This window comes from Chiloscyllium plagiosum, unplaced genomic scaffold (genome assembly GCF_037043375.1).
Source record: "Chiloscyllium plagiosum isolate Xiang-an unplaced genomic scaffold, Cpla_swu_hap1 HiC_scaffold_19, whole genome shotgun sequence".
NCBI classification, from domain to species: domain Eukaryota; kingdom Metazoa; phylum Chordata; class Chondrichthyes; order Orectolobiformes; family Hemiscylliidae; genus Chiloscyllium; species Chiloscyllium plagiosum.
The window spans coordinates 51,882,014-51,901,722 of NW_028270157.1; the positions used below are offsets into that span (position 1 = coordinate 51,882,014).

Consider the following 19,709-nt stretch of genomic DNA (forward strand, 5'->3'; position numbering starts at 1 on the left):
AACAGGCTGTTCGGCCCTCCAAGCCTGCGCCGATCCAGATCCTCTATCTAAACCTGATGCCTATTTTCTAAAGATCTGTATCCCTTTGCTCCCTGCCCATTCATGTAGCTGTCTAGATACATCTTAAATGGCACTATCGTTCCTGCCTTTACCACCTCCACTAGCAACATATTCCTAGCACCCACCACCCTCTGCATAAAGAACTTTCCATGAAAAGAACTCTCCCCTAAACCTTTCCCCTTTCACTTTGAACTCGTGACTCCAAGTAATTGAGTCCTCCGCTCTGAGAAAAAGTTTCTTGCTATCCACCCTGTCACACAAAATATAATTTTCTACTGAGCTAACGTATTCCCTAACTACTCTGAAAAACCTATTTTTCCCTAAAGAATATATTTGATTCGCACCCCAATCAGGTCTCTTCCAAATTTCCTTCGACAGTCTAAAACTCTAGGTTTCATGAACTCAAGTAAATCCTTTTTCATTACAAATTGAAAATGAGTTAATAGCCTTCAAAGATAAAAACAGAAAATGGAGAAATTCAGTTCTGGCAGCATCAGTCGACAGAGAGATAGGGTTAATGTTTTGAGATTCTCTGCTTTTATTTCAGATTTCCATCATCTGCAATATTGTATTTTTACTAAAAGCCTTTGATGCTCACTCTACCTGTCATCAGCCAATGGTATAAACAATTTTCCATCAACACTGGCACAGTAGCTCAGTGGTTAGCACTGCTACCTCATAGTGCCAGGGACCCGGGTTCAATTCCAGCCTCAAGCGACTGTCTGTGTGGCGTTTGCACATTCTCCCCGTGTCTGCATGGGTTTCCGTTGAGTGCTTCGGTTTCCTCTCTGTCCAAAGATGTGCAGATTAGGTGAAATTCGCCATGCTAAATTAACCATAGTTCAGGGCTGTGAAGTTACATTTTCAAGTGAACTTTAACAGCTGGTGTCATGTCAGTCCAGATAATGAATTTAAGGTGTGAGCTGCCCTGTGTGAGACTGTCTGTGCCACAATGGACAGACACCTCCCACCATGTACGACTCAGCCAACGTTGGCTTGAGAATGTAAATTTTAAATAAGCTTTGTGATTTACATATGAAAGAACTGAAACCAACATGGTCATTCTCAAAGATGGGAGACTTAACAAACAATCCAGGTCTTTTTCAATATATAATTTCAGTTACATCACACTGTAAACTTTTGCTATAAATTCTGTGTCTTATGATCTTATACTCCATAACCACATGATGAAGGAGCAGCGCTCAGAAAACTAGTGCTTCTAAATAAACCTGTTGGACTATAACCTGGTGTTGTATGATTTTAAACTTGGTACACCTCTCATGATTTTGTAGGCCACTCAATCAGGCCCCCCTTCAACCTCCTCCTTTCCACAAAAAATAATCCTAATCTACTCATACCAGGCAACATTCTGGTGAACCTCCTCTGCACCCTTTCCATAGCATCCACATCCATTTGGTAATTTGGCGACCAGAACTGTACGCAGTATTCCAAATGTGGGTAAACCAAAGTCTTGTATAACTGTAACATGACCTGCCAAATCTTGTATTCAATACCCCGTTCGATGAAAGAAAGCATGCTGTATGCCTCCCAGTCCTCTGGGACCTCCCCCATGTTCAAGGATGCTGCAAAGATATCTATTAAAGCTCCAGCTATTTCCTCTCTCACTTCCCTCAGTATCCTGGAATAGATCCCATTCAGACCTGGGAACTTGTCCACCTTAATACCTTTTAGAATACACAACACTTCCTCCCTCTCTATGCCGACTTGACCGAGAGTAATTAGAGATCTATCCCTCACCTCAACATTTGTCATGTCCCTCTCCTCGGTGAATACCGATGCAAAGTACTCATTAAGGATCTCACCCATTTTCTCTGACTCCACACATAACTTTCCTCTTTTGTCCTTGAGTGGGCCAACCCTTTCCCTGATTACCCTCTTGCTCCTTTTATGTGAATAAAAGGCTTTGGGGTTTTCCTTAACTCTGCTCACTAAGGATATCTCATGACCCCTTTTAGCCGTCTTAATTCTTTGTTTCAGATTGGTCCTACATTCCTGATATTCTTCCAAAGCTTCATCTGTCTTCAGTTGCCTAGACCTTATGTATGCATCCTTCTTCCTCTTAGCAATTTCACCTGTCACACATGGTTCCCTAATCTTGCCATTTCTATCCTTCATTTCCACAAGAACATATATGCCTCCCGCATATCTAATGTGGATTTCCCTTCCATCTGCTGCTCCCAATCTACATTCCCCAGCTCCTGCTGAATTTTGGTATAGTTGGCCTTCCCCCAATTTAGCACTCTTCCTGTAGGACCACTCTCATCCTTGTGCATGAGTATTCTAAAACTTATGGAATTATGATGACTATTCCCAAAGTAATCCCCTACTGAAACTTTAACCACCTGGCCAGGCTCATTCCCCAACACCAGGTCCACTGTGGCCACTTCCCAAGTTGGACTATTTACATACTATTCTAGAAAACCCTCCTGGATGCTCCTTACAACTTCTGCTCCATCCAGACCTCTAACACTAAGTGAATCCCAGTCATGTTGGGAAAATCAAAATCTCCTATCACTACCACCCCGTTGCTCTGACATCTTTCTATGATCTCTCTACATATTTGTATCTCTATCCCACATTCGCTATTGGGAGGCCTGTAGTACAATCCCAAAATTATTTCCGCACCCTTCCTATTTCTGAACTCTACCCATATTGCCTCACTGCTCGAGTCTTCAATAGTGCCTTCCTTCAGCACAGCTGTGATATTCTCTCTGAACAGTAATGAACTCCTCCACCCCTTTTACCTCCCTCTATTCCACCAGAAGCATCGATATCCTGGGATGTTTAGCTGCCAATCATGCCCTTCCCTCAATCAAGTCTCAGTAATAGCAATAACATCATACTCTCAGGTACTAATCCAAGCCCTAAATTCATCTGCCTTACCTACTATACTTCCTGCATTAAAACAAATGCATTCATCCTCCGCTTCCTGCCTACTCTTCCCCTTACTCACACTAACATCATTATCTAGTTCCTTACAGGTTTTAGTTACTATCTCCTTCCTGTTCACCAGCCTCCTAATTTGGTTTCCATTCCCCTGCCACATTAGTTTAAACCCTCCCCAACAGCGTTAGCAAAAGCACCCCCAAGGACACTGGTTCCAGTCTGGCCCAGGTGTAGACCATCCAATTGTAATAGTCCCATCTCCCCCAGAACTGTTTCCAATGTCCCAAAAATCTAAACCCCTCTCTCCTGCACCATTTCTCAAGCTACACATTCATCCTGGTTATTCTATCATTCCTAATCTGACTAGCACGTGGTACTGGTAGCAATCCTGAGATTACTACCTCTAAGGTCCTAGTTTTTAATTTGTTTCTTAACTCCCTAAATTCTCCTTGTAGGACCTCATCCCGTTTTTTTTTTACCTCTATCATTGGTGCCTACATCCACAACAACTGGCTGTTCACCCTTCCTCTTGAGACTTTTCTGTAGTCGATCAGAGACATCGCTGACCCATGCACCTGGGAGGCAATATACCATTCAGGAATCTCATTTACAACCACAAACACCTATCTACTCTCCTTACAATCGAATTCCCTATGACTATAGCCCTTCCACTCTTTTTCCCGCCCTTCTGAACAGCAGAGCCCGCCATTGTGTGATGAACTTGGCTACTGCTGCCTCTTCCTGGTGAGCCATCTCCCTCAACAGTATACCTGAACACAGATACAAAACACTGAAAGCTAGCACACCAATGCAGCAGGTAATCAGGAAGGCTGATGAAATGTTGGCCCTTATTTTAAGGGGTTGGGAGTATAAGAATAGGGAAGTCTTACTGTGACTATGCATGGAGCTGCTGAGACCACATCTGGAGTTCTGCGAACAGTTTTGGTCCCCTTATTTAAGAAATGATACGATTTCATTGGAGGCAGTTCAGATAAGTCTCACTAGGATACTTCCTGCTATGAAGGGACTGTACTATGTGCAAATGTTAAATAGGTTGGGATTCTACTCATTGGAATTTAAAAGAATGAGAAGTGACCTCATTTGAAATGTGTAGGATTCTTAAGGGTAACATGAAGATGATTTTCCCCGACTTGAGAAAGTCTTGGACCAGAGGGCACAGGCTCAGAATAAAGGGGCAACCAATTTAAAACTGAGATGAGGAGAGATTTCTGCTGAGCGTTTGAAGTCTTTGAAATCTGCTGATGATACTAAGCTGGGTGGCAGGGTGAAATGTGATGAGGATGTTAGGAGATTACAGGGTGACCTGGACAAGTTAGGTGAGTGTCAGATGCATGGCAGATGCAGTTTAATGTGGATAAATGTATGGTTATCCACTTTGGTGGCAAGAACAGGAAGGCAGATTACTACCTAAATGGAATCAATTTAGGTAAAGGGGCAGTACAAAGAGATCTGGGTGTTCTTGTACACCAGTCAATGAAGGTAAGCATGCAGGTACAGCAGGTAGTGAAGAAGGCTAATAGCATGCTGGCCTTCATAACAAGAGGGATAGAGTATAGAAGCAAAGAGGTTCTTCTGAAGCTGTACAGGGCCCTAGTGAGACCACACCTGGAGTACTGTGTGTAGTTCTGATCTCCAAATTTGAGGAAAGACATTCTGGCTATTGAGGGAGTGCAGCGTAGGTTCACGAGGTCAATTCCTGGAATGGCGGGATTACCTTACACTGAAAGACTGAAGCGACTGGGCTTGTATACCCTTGAGTTTAGAAGACTGAGAGGGGATCTGATTGAGACATATAAGATTATTAAAGGATTGGACACTCTGGAGGCAGGAAACATGTTTCCGCTGATGGGTGAGTGCCGAACCAGAGGACACAGCTTAAAAATACGAGGTAGACCATTTAGGACAGAGATGAGGAGAAACGTCTTTACCCAGAGAGTGGTAGCTGTGTGGAATGCTCTGCCCCAGAGAGCTCTCGAGGATTGTGGAATCAAGGGTTATGGAGATAATGCAGGAACAGGATACTGATTAAGGATGATCAGCCATGATCATATTGAATGGTGGTGCAGGCTCGAAGGGCAGAATGGCCTACTCCTGCACCTATTGTCTATTGTCTTTGGAACTCCTTGCCACAGAAAGCTGCGATATAGAGTCCTTGTGTATATTTAAAGCTGAGCATGATAGATTCTTCATCAGTCAGGGAAACATGGGTTATAGGGAAAGAGCAGGAAAGTGGAGGTGAGGAATGTCAGTTCAGCCATGATCCTATTGAATGGTGAAGCAAGGTCAAGAGGGCAAATGCCTACTCCTGTTTCTTTCTTAGTGTTAAATCCCTCCAAACACACAACCTGTTTAGAACTGCATCCTTTACCTTCTCACTCTCCCTGCCAAAAATGCATCACTTCACACTTTTCAGTCACTTGACACAAGATTTAGAAGCATTGTGGACATACATATATTCTAAAATTGTACCCTCTACCCAAAGTCAAAGTTATTGATACAAATGTAGAAAAGCAGTGATTCTTGTACTCCTGGAAACTCTCAGTTTACATCCAGTCTGAAAAGCAACTATTACACTCTTCTGTCTGTTACTCAGTTACTTCATACTTACTCTACATTACCCCTTTTAATTAATAGCTGTTTACTTTGCTGACATGCCTATTACATGGCACTTAATCAAAATTCTTGGAGAAGTCCATACACAGTGCATCTTACAACATTACCACAAAAATCTAAATCAACTTAGTTAAAACACAATATACTTTTAAAAAACTAATACTGCCTTTACTTAATTAATTCACATTTGTCCAAATGACTTCACTTTGTCTTGAATTGTTGTCTCAAAAGGTTTTCTCACCACTGAGGTTAAGTTGATTGGCCTGCACTTGCCAACTGTATGGCCTTTCTGAAACATGATGGTAAATCATAATGGTTTTGCAAGTCACACTGCTCCACCTCTTTGGTAGGGTCAAACAAAATTAAGAAGTTACCATGGGTGATTGTACTTTTCCCTTCCTTCATTCCTACCCCAAATATCAGGCATTGCAATGCATAGTAAATGTATTTGAAAGACATCTTAAATATAAAAATTACAACTTATACATTTTCAAATTCATTTCCTGTTCTTCTTCTGTGTGGAGCTTTTCCATACATTATGTATATATTTATAAAAATAGCCTTATGTAAAAATTAGTCACTTGATCACAGTAGCCATCTCTGTGGCATATCACACGCAGTGAGCATAGCAGTCTATACATAGCACACTGACTCCATAAAACAGATGACAGCAAGTAAATCTGAAAGCGGATTCCAAAAATCATGAGTTTGAGAGAAGATCCATTCCGAGAATGCAATTGGGTGAAGGATTTCAGTTACTACCAACAGGACATTCTAACTTACTAAACGTTATCCTAAATGGGACCAAGTCTGTGTATTCAGCCTTTGATACTCTCCCATTTCCACTTAAATAAGAGTAATGATACAATAGAAATACCAATTTCTTCATATTGATCCATCTAATATAATTGATTGACCAAGAGAAATGGTTTATAGTTGTCCCTTTACAGAAAAGATATGCTGTTAATGAAAAGTGATTCATTCAAAATCTTCAACATTTACACAATAAATATAACAAGAATTACAATTTGAAAGCTTTTCCAATTTCAGGTCTTGAAGTCTATTGCTAGGGTTAATGGAACCACCCCTAGGTGTTAAACCTTGACAATGACATGATTAGAACTCCACATGACTCCAGATCCCTCCATTTGAACTGATGCCTCCAACATGTTTTTAAATTAAATCTGAAATACATATTCATTATCAAAGCAAATTAACATCCACAAACCACAGTAACTATTCTGCCAAATTGAGCCATTTGACTATGTGATAATTTTTCTTTCCAACTCTAAGCAATGACAGCCCATTTGTCAGAATATGCTGTCCCAAAATTAGCACTTGTTCTGGTTTTGTCACTTGTCTGTGATTAATCCAAATTCCACCATCTGTGATCATCTGGTACCTAGAATTGGAGAAGAAAAATACATCTTTACTGTTTGTATTTTCTTCAGAATCACTATTTAAGCAATCACCCTGCTCCCAATTTATATCAATTACTTAGACAGAAACCATTAGCTAAAATCACAGCTAGCCTAAAGACAGGTATGAAAGAAGGCTGTGAAGAAGACATAGAGTTCACAGATAGATAAATAAGTTGAGTGTGAAATTCTGGCGGATGGAGTATAAGTGGCAAAATATGAAGTTCACTTTGGCAGGAAGAATGAAAAAGCAGATTACTTAAATGTAATCTGCTTTTTCATTCTTCCAATGTAAGAGCAACTGTGGAATTCCAAGTGCAGGGGGTGTTTAGTGTTGCATGGGTCACAAAAGATTATGCAGATATAGTATATGAGCAAGAGGCTAATGGGATGCTATCCTTTATTACAAGAGGAACCAGACATAAAAGTAAGGATGTTAACTTCAGTTATACAGGGCATTTTTAAGATAACATCTCGAATGCTGTGTGCAGTTTTGGTCTCTTTATTTAAGAAACTTCATAAATACTGTTTGTATTTTCTTCAGAATCACTATTTAAGCAATCACCCTGCTCCCAATTTACATCAGTTACTTGGACAGAAGTTCTGAAGTTTACTAGTTTGATACCTGGAATGAATAGCTTATTTTATGAGGATAAGTTGGACAATTTGGGCTTGTTTCCACTGGAGTTTGGAAAAGTGAAGAGTGATTTGGTTGAAATGTACAAGGTTCTAAATGGTCTTGACAAGGTGGGCACAGAAAGGATGTTTCGCCTTGCAAGTGAGTCCAGAGCCAGGGGTCTTTGTTTTAAGAGTAGGACTCATTCTTATGATTGAGGTGAAGTGATTTTTTTTTGTCTGAGGTTTGTGCCTCTGAAGACAGTGGTGGCAGGGTCATTAAATAGTTTTAAAACAGAGTGAGATAGATTCTTGGTGGACAAGGGAATCAAAAGTATTGGGAGTAGATGAGAATGTGAAACTCAAAACACAAACACATGAGCCACTTTCTTATTAAATGGCAGATTAAGCTCCAGAGACTAAGATTGTCTGCTTCTGTTCAAATTTCATAGGTTTGGATGTCAAATTACAACCAAGAAAAGAATTTATAACAAAATGGCGAGAACTATGGCAGTTTGAGGACCAACTGACCTACAGAGAAAGATGGCTAGTGATATTAGCTTCCCTCCATTAAATATATAAGGTATTGAGAATTCAGCACTCAACCCCACATGATTAATTTGAGAGGATTTGAATGACTTTGGGATCTAGTCTGAACCCAGCTCAAAATCTTTCCCAGTTTTGAGGTTTCTAAAGTCAGGTGACAGGTAGATGGACTTTGTAAACAGAAATGCAAAACTTTGCTGATACCATTTTGCTCGGAGATAAATTATGCCATCTTCTCTATATATGTACTTGAAAATGGAAATCCAAAGTAGCTTCTGTGCTGTAAAATCCTACATAACTGTCAAAGTCCACTGTGCACAGCTCCACAAAGGTTATAAAGAATAAATGAATAAGCTAGTCATAAGGATATCATTAATGAAGTTCCTTCCCCATTCCTGACTATCAAAACCATTCATTGATTGACAATTAAAATTTCTTAGGAGAAAGTGAGGACTGCAGATGCTGGAGAGTCAAAGTCAATGTTGTTCTTGATGAAGGGCTTATGGCCGAAATGTTAACTCTCCTACTCAATTAGAAGTTCTTCACAAGTGACATACCCTCTTGGTCCATCTGGAATAGCACTAGCTTTACGACAAAGGTCTAGGATTGTTGTGCCTGGCTCAAGGAGATTCTCGGAGAATGGTGCCTCTTTAAATAATTCTTGCAGTTCTTCATCTGACATAGTCTCTAGGGCATCCATACTACTATGATAGAGTGCTCTTGTACATCTGAAGAGGAAATGCAAAAATACTGAACAGTAACACCAGTAGAATATAAACTAGCATTTGTTTATTGAGTTGAATGGCACAGAGAAGATAGATTTGCTGGTTTGGAAGCTGCATGAGTCATAGGAAAATTTCTCCAATTCTGTTCAATAATCATTTGGTTCAATCAGGCTCTATTTAACAGAGATAAAGCCAACTTCCATATATTCCCAACTCCAGCCCTGGAGCAAGATTTGAACACATAGCTTTCTGATTCTGAGATGACATGGCTACTAAGAATCAAGCTGACACCTAAAAGAAACCTAAGTGACATTATCACTGAGTTATTTAAACAAAATAGAAAAAGCTGTTGAGTTGAGTACTGCCAGGGCTGATTTGAGTGGAGTATAAACGTAAAAGAGGAAGTCCCTTGTTAACATATAAAGGATTGTCAAGAATACAAACTTAGAACTGTAATACTCACTACAGAACATACAAAGAACAGGTTTGTTACAGATACAGTTGGAATTCGAGGCACTCGCTGACATCGATTAAGTGTCTCTTGTTTGTCCTAAACAAATCTCACTGCTTCTCGTTCTCCCTGTTTTACTTTCAAGACTCTCCTTAAAACCACTTCTTTGATCAAGTTTTAGCCACTCTTTCTAATACCACATAGAAGCTATAAAATTCTCTCCATCAGACTGTAACCAGTTGAATTGTACTCCTGTTAATTTTGGTTGTGTAACATCAAAACACAAAGAAATTAGATAAATGTTACTGGGTTATAATGCTATCTTACTGCAATTATTTTGAGTTACTGTTAGAGTTAAAAATAGACACTGCTTGTTGTAAAACAGATCACATTTGTCTTTTGTTTTATTAAACTCATTCATCTTCTGGAAGGTGGTTTCCATGGACATTACACAGATCAACATCCATAGGGAGAGACAGTCGTGTTTTTTTTTAAATGTCCATAAACTTCGCAATTATTATTTCCTTGTAGCCACTAGCGCTTAATACTTCAAGGTTGTCGGAGCAAAGCCTAATTGAACTAAATCTCTGGGTTAAGGGTTTGGTACACAAGCCTCAAGACTTACCTTTTGGCAGTCTCTAGTCCTTCTTTACCATGAACCAATTTGGTCACTTCTGCTGCCAGTCGTTTCTGGGCATTTCGCTTTCCTGGATCATTTCTATGGATGTCCATAATGCTTTCAATCTCAGGAAGTGGGATGAAGGTAAAAAGTTTTAGATACCTGAAGAAATCAAAAGTGCTAAATGATCAAGGGTAGAAATAACATAATAGATATGTATACTTTATAAAGGTAAAAGAAAACCACGTCACCATTAAGAATACATATTACTGCAAGCAGACTGTTGTAACAACAGACACTTGATGTCTAGCTTTCAAGTTCATAACCTTCCCTGCGTTGCTGCATACACATATAAAAACAGGACATTTCACACTACACTAGGGTCAAGGAGGGACCAGGCTAAAAGCATAGACATTCTTTTCCTCAAGCTACATGTTCATGCCAAGGTTCTAATACAAAAAGGAAGGAAAGGTTCTTACTGAATGTCAGGCACTTGCTCCTCAAAAAATTCAAATGTAGCAAACAGAGTCAAGAAAGAACAAAACACTATGCACAGTTCTTCATTCTTGATGGCTACTCAAAGCAGAGATGACACTTGTTACAATTTTATGTTTCAAATAATTAGTAATCATTAGGCAAAAACCTCTAAATAAGAATAGTGGTGCACAGTACTACAAGTGAAAGAGGAGTCCACCAAGTGTGAGAAAGCAAAAGGGAGAGAGGTACTTAAAAATCATAAAACTGAAAGTAGCAGTATAGGAAAACTAATGAGACTAAAGGCTCATGCGCCATCTGGACATGAAGCCTGCATCCTCGGATCTTAGTAGTGCCCTCAGATGGTAGATGCATTGTATGTAATCATCCAAAATTTCCTAGATTCATGTAAGATCCCAACAGTTTGGGAAACTTCAAATACAATTTCTATTCAAGAAAAGAGGGAGAAGGAAAATAGGAATCTATAGGCCAGTTAGTCTAACTGACAATGTGGTTGCTGTGGATGTTTCCTCCTTTGGAAGAATTGAAAGGGCACAGTTTGAAGATAAGGAGTCTAAAATTTAAGACCGAGATGAGAAGGAATTTCGTCTCGAGAACCTCATTGATCTTTGGAGTTTTCTTCCCCAAGAGTAGTAGAAGCTTTTTTTTTAGTATATTCATGGCTGAATTAACAGACTTTTGATCAAGACAGTAAATAGTTCTGAGGTGGGCAGGAGAGGAAAGAGAGACAGCAAAGTGGAATTGGGGACACAATCAAATCAGCAGTTATCTTCCTAAATGGCAGAGCAGGCTCAAGAGGCCAAATAACCTTCTCCTGGTTCTAAATCATATGATTAGTATTCTCACAAGGTTTGGGAAAAGAATAGTTATTTAAATAGAGAAAAACGGCAGAAAGTTGCAACACAAGCTGACTTGGCAATACTTGTGTATGAAACACAAAGTAATAGGTGCAACAGGTAAGCAGGAAAGCTAATGGAATGTTAGTCCTTATTTCAAGGATATTGGAGTATAGAATAGGAAAATCTTACTGCAACTATCCAAGATGCTAGTGAGGCCACATTTGGAGTACTGTGAGTAGTTTTGATCCTCTTTATTGAAAGTAAGTTATCATTTCATTGAAGACAGTTCAGAGAAGTTTCACTAAGAGGAACTGTCTAACAAGCAAAGGCTAAACAGTTTGGGACTCTACTCATCAGAGTTTAGAAGAACAAGAAGTGATCACATTGAAACTCTTAAAGACTCCTAAGGACCATGACAGGATAAATTCTGAGAGGATGTTGCTCCTCTTGACAGCATCCAGAACCAGAGGGCATAGTCTCAGAACAAAGGGAAGCCAATTTAAGAATAAGAGGAAATTTCTTCTCTCGGAGAGTCAAGTCTTTCAAACTCCTTATCACTGACAGCCGTGGGGGCAGAGTCTTTGTGTATCTTTATAGCTGAGATAGATAGATTCTTGAACAATAGGAGAAAGGGCAGGAAAGTGGACATGTGGAAGGCTAGATCAGCCATGATCCTTTTGAATCAGGCTTCAGGGGCCAAACGACCCACTCTTGCTCCTATTTCTTATGGTATTATCTAAAGGTGCAGATCATGCATATTACTGTGACTCTTAACAAATTTAAGTGATGGTGAATGTCTGCGAGAGCATAAACTGCGACAGCTCCAGATTACTATTCTTACAGGATCTGAAAAAAAAATCAAAATTATATTCCTTCCTTCACAACATGGTAGCTTTGAAATTTTGGTAACACGTCTCTTTCTACTTAGGGAGTGATACATATATGAATAATCACTTTAAAAACATAATGCATACTGCAATAATTATGAAAAAGCACAGATATGATGCAACTGCACCCATCAATAAACCATCTCCTAATCATGTATTCCCCTGGCAAAGAAATCCAGCATCTCCAAGGATTTTTAAAAGAGCCTAAATTAATAAATCATTGCCTTGCATCAGACCATAAAAACACAAACTATAAACAAACTGAAACATAAGTAGAAAGAACTTGCCTTTCTATATTTGAATCTGGTTGCCTGACAAAGTACTGGTACAACTCAAAGGGCGAAGTCTTGTTTCGGTTCAACCATACTGCATTTCCTGCAGTTTTACCCAGCTTGTCTCCTGATGAACTAGTTACAAGTGGTACCATGATGCCAAATACGTCTTGCCCAGTCACCCTAAAGAACCATTAGTTTGTTTTAAAAGAAACGTACATTACTCGAAGATTCAACACGTGAAAAAAATGGGGAAATCGAAAATCACAATAAATTGAGATACTTGCGAAGGATATATTTAAGGGAGATGTGCTTTACTTGTGTATAAATTCGTATCCAGATATCATGTTACCCAGTTGATCTGTCCCTCCCAGTTGGATTCTGCAATTGTGATGTTGATTTAAATAATAAAAATCGTATGCCTGAAACATCTGGTAAGTGAACTCAGTCAAATTCATGCCCTCTGAGCTCTTGAGCCGGGACTGCACACTGTGTCTGCTCAGCATGGTGGCCATGCGAAAGTGCCGACCCACTGTATCCAGGAAGCCAACCACCTCCTTCTCCTTATACCAAGACCAGTTATTGAGAATACTGAGTGACCCCAAATTGGCCGCCTCAGCATCGTTGCAGAAGCAGAGGCGGTGGTTATGGAAGACGCCGAGGATCCCCTCCTGGATGCCCCGGGCGTTCTCCTGCACCGTGTTCGCACTCACGGCCTCCCTTTCGCTGCTCCGGCCGCTCGGATCGCCCAGCCGAGCTGTGGCTCCGCCGAGCAGCACCAGGACTCGGTGGCCTGCCCGCTGGAAGTGCAGCAGGCCGATGAGAGCCAACAGGTTGCCCACATGCAGGCTGTCAGCAGTGGGATCAAAGCCGCAGTACACGGTCTGGGGCCCGGACTCGAGCAGCCGGGGCAGATCACCGCCCTCTGGGAAGATGTCTTTAAAGATGCCTCGCCGGTGAAGCTGCAGGACATTCCTGCCACTTTTACACCGGCTCCGGATTCGGACCGCAACCTTCCCGGAGACCGAAAGGAAGGATCTTGGCCTCCCGAAGAGGGTTAGGACCAGGCCGCCCCATGCCATGGGCGCCGCCATCTTAGTGGCCTCCCAGTGCATCGTGGGAACCCGTGACGTCTCACCCGAGTCCCGGACGAACTGCCGAATGTTTTGAAAAGTAAAGGAAGGAGGTGGCACGTGGCGGCTGGGAGGCCGCTCTGCACCGTAGTCACGCGCTGTCTGCAGCTCCCAGGCGCCAACAATCCTGCCTCGGGTTTGCTGCAGTGATCCAGGGAATCTCAGCACTAGCTGGAAGAACAGCATCTGCAGCCTGATGAAGGGGCTTATGACCGAAACATTAACCCTTCTGCTCCTCGGACGCTGCTGCGCTTTTCCAGCGCCACATTCTTCGGTTCTGATCTCCAGCATCTGCAGTCCTCACTTTCTCCTAGTTGATTATAATGTTACTGCAAAGCCTCTTCCAAGGCTTGAAGAAGTTCTCCTCCTCCCTCTACAAGGATCTCAGTGAGTCTCACTGCACTCCCCCCCCCCCCCAGTCCCAGGTCATCTCCTAGACCCTGAAGCAGACTCGCTACTGCAGCCACATCTCCTTCCTCAGCACCTGCCTATGGAACCAACTGAGCCCACAGGGACTCCGGACTACATACAGTCAATTAGAATTTGGACTTGAACAGGACAACCAGTTTCTACAACAAATCCTGATGAAGGGCTTTTTCGCCTGAAATGTTGATTCTCCTGCTCCTCAGATGCTGCCTGGCTGGCTGTGCTTTTCCAGTGCCACATTCTTCAACTGCAGCGTTCAGTGTTGAGGTCAAATAATTTTAGGGCCTGAACAACACCTCTCACGTCCTAACCCCAGTCCCACACACCAGACCTTCATCACATGGACTGCAACCACAAACAACTCATTTAACTGGTGGGCTTGGTTCAAGTCCCACCTGTTCCAGATCTCTGAACAAGTTGATGAGAAAATAGGGTAAATCGTTTTCTTATAAAAATTACAATTTTGCAGCTATTGATTCCTCAGGCTGACCTTTATCAAGTCTTTTTTCTGTCCAACCATTGTTCTCTCCCTGGGCTTCACCTCCACCTATCGTTTACTCCTCTCCTCTCCAGCCATCCCACCTTCAACACATATACCAATCTTTTCCTGGCTACATTTACTTCTGAAGAAGGGTCACTGGGCCTGAAACATTAACTATGCGTTCTCTTCACAGATGCTGCCAGACCAGCAATTTTTTTTTCTTTCTCATTTCCAGCATCCGCAATTCTTTGGTTTTTCTTTTGTTCATCAGCTCAACTGTTTGGAGACACGGATCTGTATTAAGTTACTGGCTGGTCTGGCCTTGTCATGTAAGCTCTTCCTCTGTTGTGTCACCTTTTGTCTGTGACAGCCACTAAACACCTTCCTTGAAACATGGTATTGGAAATTGTGCACCTTTAGAGCTGTAACAGAACCAGCTCAAACCAGCTGTAAGAAAGGCAGGAAGGAATGTACAGCTGAAAATCTGTGTACTTACCATGCTCTAAAAGAGCCAACTGCTGAAAGAAACAGTGAGGAAGAAGTTAGCAAGTACAATGAAAAATATATAGTTATATTCATAATGTATTGATGCCAACAACCTGGTTTCAATGCTTAAATTGGCTAAGATTACCATGAAGGACTCTTTTCAAACTCTGCCCTCCCCTGAGGTATGCTGACCCTACCTCTGGTGAGAGAACAGTGTTGTGGGCCTGGATGTAGGTTTGCTCGCTGAGCTGGAAGGTTCATTTTCAGACATTTCGTCACCATACTAAGTAACATCTTCAGTGAGCCTCCGGACAAAGCACTGCTGATTCCTGCTTTCTATTTATCTGTTTGGGTTTCTTTGGGTTGGTGATGTTATTTCCTGTGGTGGTCATTTCCTGTTCTTTTTCTCAGGTGGTGGTAAATCAGGTCCAAGTCAATTTGTTTGTTGATAGAGTTCCGGTTGGAATGTCATACTTCTACAAATTCTTGTGCGTGTCTCTGTTTGGCTTGTCCTAGGATGGATGTGTTGTTCCAGTCAAACAGGTGTCCTTCCTTATTTTGAAAGACCCTATACAGACAACAGCAAAACTATTGTCATTTACAAAATACCTTCCAAGAACTGTAGCAAACACTACATTGGACAAACAGGCAGAAAACTAGCCTCCAGGATACATGAACATCAAGTAGCCACGATAAAGACATGACCCACTCTCACTAGTATCCTTACATAACAGATGAGGAAGGACACCACTTCGACTGGGACAACACATCCATCCGAGGACAAGCCAAACATAGACACATACAAGAATTCCTAGAAGCATGGCAATCCAACCAAAACTCTATCAACAAACATGTTGACTTGGACCTGATTTACCAACCCCTGAGAAAAAGAACAGGAAATGACATCACCCACCCAAAGAAACCCAAATATATAAATAGAAAGCAGGAATCATCAGCATTGCTTCGTCCAGAGGCTCACTGATGTTACCTAGTATGGTGACAAAACGTCTGAAAATGAACCTTACAGCTCAGCAAGCAAACCTACATCCAGAACCTCAACCCAAGCTACAAATCTACATCCAGAACCTCAACCCAAGCTACAAATCTTCTCAAATCTCGCTAGTTCTGTAGTCCTCTGGGATGATGGTGATGTCACAGCATGAAAAGGAGCCTTTCTCTGCAGCTTATCCAGTTTTAAATTCAATTTCATTTGCTGGTAACCTTGAACACTGTCAGTTAAAGTATTCTCCTTTATTTCAGGGACTGGAATATAAAGTCTTGCTAAACTATATAAGGCTCTGGTCAGACCACAACTGCTATACTGTGAACAATATTGATACCGTTATTTAAGGAAAGATGTACTGTATTGAAGGCAATCCAAAGAAGTTTCACAAGATTGATTCTGGGTATGGAAAGATTTTCCAATGAGGAGAGATTGAGTAGGTTGTGCTTTGTACTCATTGAAGTTTAGGAGAATGAAAGGAGATTTTATAGAAACGTGTAAGGTCCCTAGAGGGCTTGACTGGGGAGATGCAGAGAGGTTTTTTTTCCCTTGTGGAAGAGTCACAGAGGACATAAGGCATCACCTGTTTAAGATGGGATGACAATTTTTTTTGTGTGGGATAGTGAATCTGTGAAATTCTTCATTGCAGAGGATTGTTAAGCATTTTCAAGGCTGAGATAGATTTCTAATCATTAAGGAAATCAAGGTCATGGGGATAAGAGAGGAAAGTAGAGTTGAGGATAATCAGATCAACCACGATCTCATTCAGAGGCAGAGCAGACTCAATAGGCTGAATAGCGTACTTTTACTCCTAAGTCTTACTGTCTAAATGTTATGACATATCCCACTTCTACTATGCCTTCATGCAGTGAGTTCCAGATAACTTTGAATTTTTGGTGAGTCAAATGACTGCTATATTTAATATTGGGACTTTAATATTTAATATTGGGACTCAGTGTACCACTGAGAATGTAGAATGCTGAAAAGCGCACTTCAGTTATTACAACATTCCAATAATTGTGAAGAGTGGCAACAGCTCACACGTTTCACAAAGGATTGGGGTCTTCAATTATGATACGTAATCACCACCCTATCCTGAGTCTAATGGAAACTGAGAGGCAGCAGTGAAAATCACAAAGGTACCATAAAGAAATCCAACACAAATTTATGCAAGCAACTCTTGGTTGGAAGAATGCATTAACTGAAGGAATGGAAAATTGTCAAATACAAAGATTAATGTCACACCATACCCAAACTGCTCCCCACTTGGCAGAAACACCACACCCAAACTGCTTCCCCACTTGGCAGAAACACCATACCCAAACTGCTCCCCACTTGGCAGAAACACCATACCCAAACTGCTCCCCACTTGGCAGAAACACCACACACACAAACTGCTCCCCACATAGCAGAAACACCACACCTAAACTGCTCCCCACTTGGCAGAAACACCACACACAAACTGCTCCCCACATAGCAGAAACACCACACCCAAACTGCTCCCCACTTGGCAGAAACACCATACCCAAACTGCTCCCCACTTGACAGAATCACCACACCCAAACTGCTCCCCACTTGGCAGAAACACCATACCAAACTGCCCCCCACATGGCAGAAACACCATACCCAAACCCACTTGGTAGAAACACCACACCCAAACTGCTCCCCACTTGGCAGAAACACCATACCAAACTGCCCCCCACATGGCAGAAACACCATACCCAAACTGCTCCCACATGGCAGAAACACCATACCCAAACTGCTCCCCACTTGGCTGAAACACCATACCCAAACTGCTCCCCATTTGGCAGAAACACCACACCCAAACTGCCCCCCACATGGCAGAAACACCATACCCAAACTGCTCCCCACTTGGCAGAAAGACTGCCAAACAAGAAGTGAATGAAAAAATAAAGATGAAACAACAGAAAGTCAATTTCACTTTGACAAAACTGTTAAGTCATTTACAAGAGCCGAGCTTTGCGTAGCCAGTCAGAATGCAAATGTTCAATGCTCACAATAAATGTCAGTCCATATAGCAATTTGGGACTTGTGTTGAGCAGTTTTCATCTTGATTGTACAAAGAGAATGGAAACAGTAAAATATGTTCTAAGAACTGCAGACATATTCCTGCAACTAGAGAAGCTGGTCGGTCACTGCAAGCACTGTTGTCACTGGTCTCACTATCTGCCTAATGCACAGATGATCATCAGTCCCAGAGGTCCACTGTCAACAGAAGCAGAAATGAATCACTAGCAACAGTTAAAGTGGTAACAGTACTTGCCACAGGAAACACACTTCCCGATGAAAAAACATCAACCTAGCAATGAGCATATATCAGAGAACAGCCACCAACAATATGCATGTATCACTGGGTAGATCTGCATGATTATCAGTATAATGCATGTGCAGAGACTTGCAAAAGTGGAACTGACTAGAATTAACACACTTGTTAATGGTTGATCATTTTCTTTGTGATCCTGTAAACTGGGTAGCTTGTAGGATTCATAACTGTTAGTTACAGTGCATGTGTTTCATTTTATGTAAAAAGGAATGGGGGATATTTGAAGAAATGAACTGTATCTAGTATGCTGGCTAGTTTGCCATAGTTGTGTGACCTCCATCTCTGCTGTAGTTGTTCTTGTGTGCAGTTTGTACATAGCAGCAAGTACACATATCACTTGAAACACAGGCTATCATTGTGAGGTAGTCCACTCACCAGGGAAGCCTGCGGATGTACTTTCACCCAAGCAGGGAGGGAATGTCTCTATTGCCTGCATGTTGTGACATGTTGTCACCTAGGTATTTGCGAGCTGCTTGACTCCTAGGGAATTTAAACTGACCCTATTGTTACAGAAACCTGAAGACTGATTAGAAAATACAGATTATCCTCCTTTAATTGGCTATAAACGGCTATATAAATGTTAATTACCTCATTTGGTTAGGTTCCGTGTTTGGCCTGTAGATCACTCTTCTGCAAAAATACACAAGAACCTGGAAACAAGCATGCTTCCTACTTTTAAGGGTATAATTTTAAGCCTTTGATCCCAGCAAAGGCAGAGAATCTGGTCTATTTAATTTCATATTATTTTCCTATTTAATAAAGTTGATACCTCAATCATGTAAATACATCATAGATCATTCCTTGTTGCATTCACAACCCCTCCCTATTAATTGACTCAGTCATTCTTTTAATCTGGTTTCCTTATTTAAATCCTTCCTAGTTGTTTAATTTATTTTGTTTCTCAAGGTGTCTGTTTCATTTAGTTAATGTCTTTTTTAGTGATATGGCCCTAAATTCCTAATTTCTGCAGTGTTTTTTCCTTTTTTCTGAAATTGCCATTGCAATATCTCCAATCTTCAGCTATTTATATCAATAGTTTTCATATGACACATATAGTATTCTATTGTAAGATGGTATTTCCCTTGAAGAGATGTAGTATTGAGCTTCATACCACAGTGATACATCATTTGCTATGGTATTATGATTCATTCCGCAATGTTGTGATACCACTTTGGGAATTAAATTTGTGCAATCCCTTCCAAAATGTTATGAAAGCAAAGCTGAGGTATTTTTTTCTTTTGAGAGGATAGCAAAGCAGAAAAGGTTATCAAGAGAAAACTGGATATTGCTCATGCAAAGCAGGTTGACAGGCAGGGATCTGGAGGTTTATGCCTTTCTTTCTATGAAGGCATTTATAGCTTATGAGTT

At 41.2% G+C, this 19,709-nt stretch overlaps 1 protein-coding gene across 1 annotated transcript; it reads right to left on the reverse strand.

The window, feature by feature from the left end:
* Positions 1 to 574: 574 nt before the first annotated feature.
* Positions 575 to 13,618, reverse strand: yars2 (tyrosyl-tRNA synthetase 2, mitochondrial). Its single transcript, XM_043709250.2, has 5 exons — positions 12,787 to 13,618; positions 12,484 to 12,651; positions 9,982 to 10,137; positions 8,738 to 8,908; positions 575 to 7,003 (listed from the first exon to the last, which is right to left on the reverse strand). The coding sequence occupies exons 1-5, from the start codon at positions 13,581 to 13,583 to the stop codon at positions 6,838 to 6,840; spliced, it is 1,458 nt and encodes a 485-aa protein (XP_043565185.1). The 5' UTR covers positions 13,584 to 13,618; the 3' UTR covers positions 575 to 6,837.
* Positions 13,619 to 19,709: the final 6,091 nt, after the last annotated feature.

What these genes read in the sequence shown, in the direction of transcription:
- yars2 (XM_043709250.2), bottom strand. Translation starts at nt 13,583, where the DNA reads ATGCACTGGGAGGCCACTAAGATGGCGGCGCCCATGGCATGGGGCGGC. An exon ending in GGATACGAATTTATACACAA is followed by an intron (nt 12,652 to 12,786) that starts GTAAAGCACATC and finishes ATGGTTCTTTAG; the next exon opens with GGTGACTGGGCAAGACGTAT. An exon ending in GGACTAGAGACTGCCAAAAG is followed by an intron (nt 8,909 to 9,981) that starts GTAAGTCTTGAG and finishes TTTCCTCTTCAG; the next exon opens with ATGTACAAGAGCACTCTATC.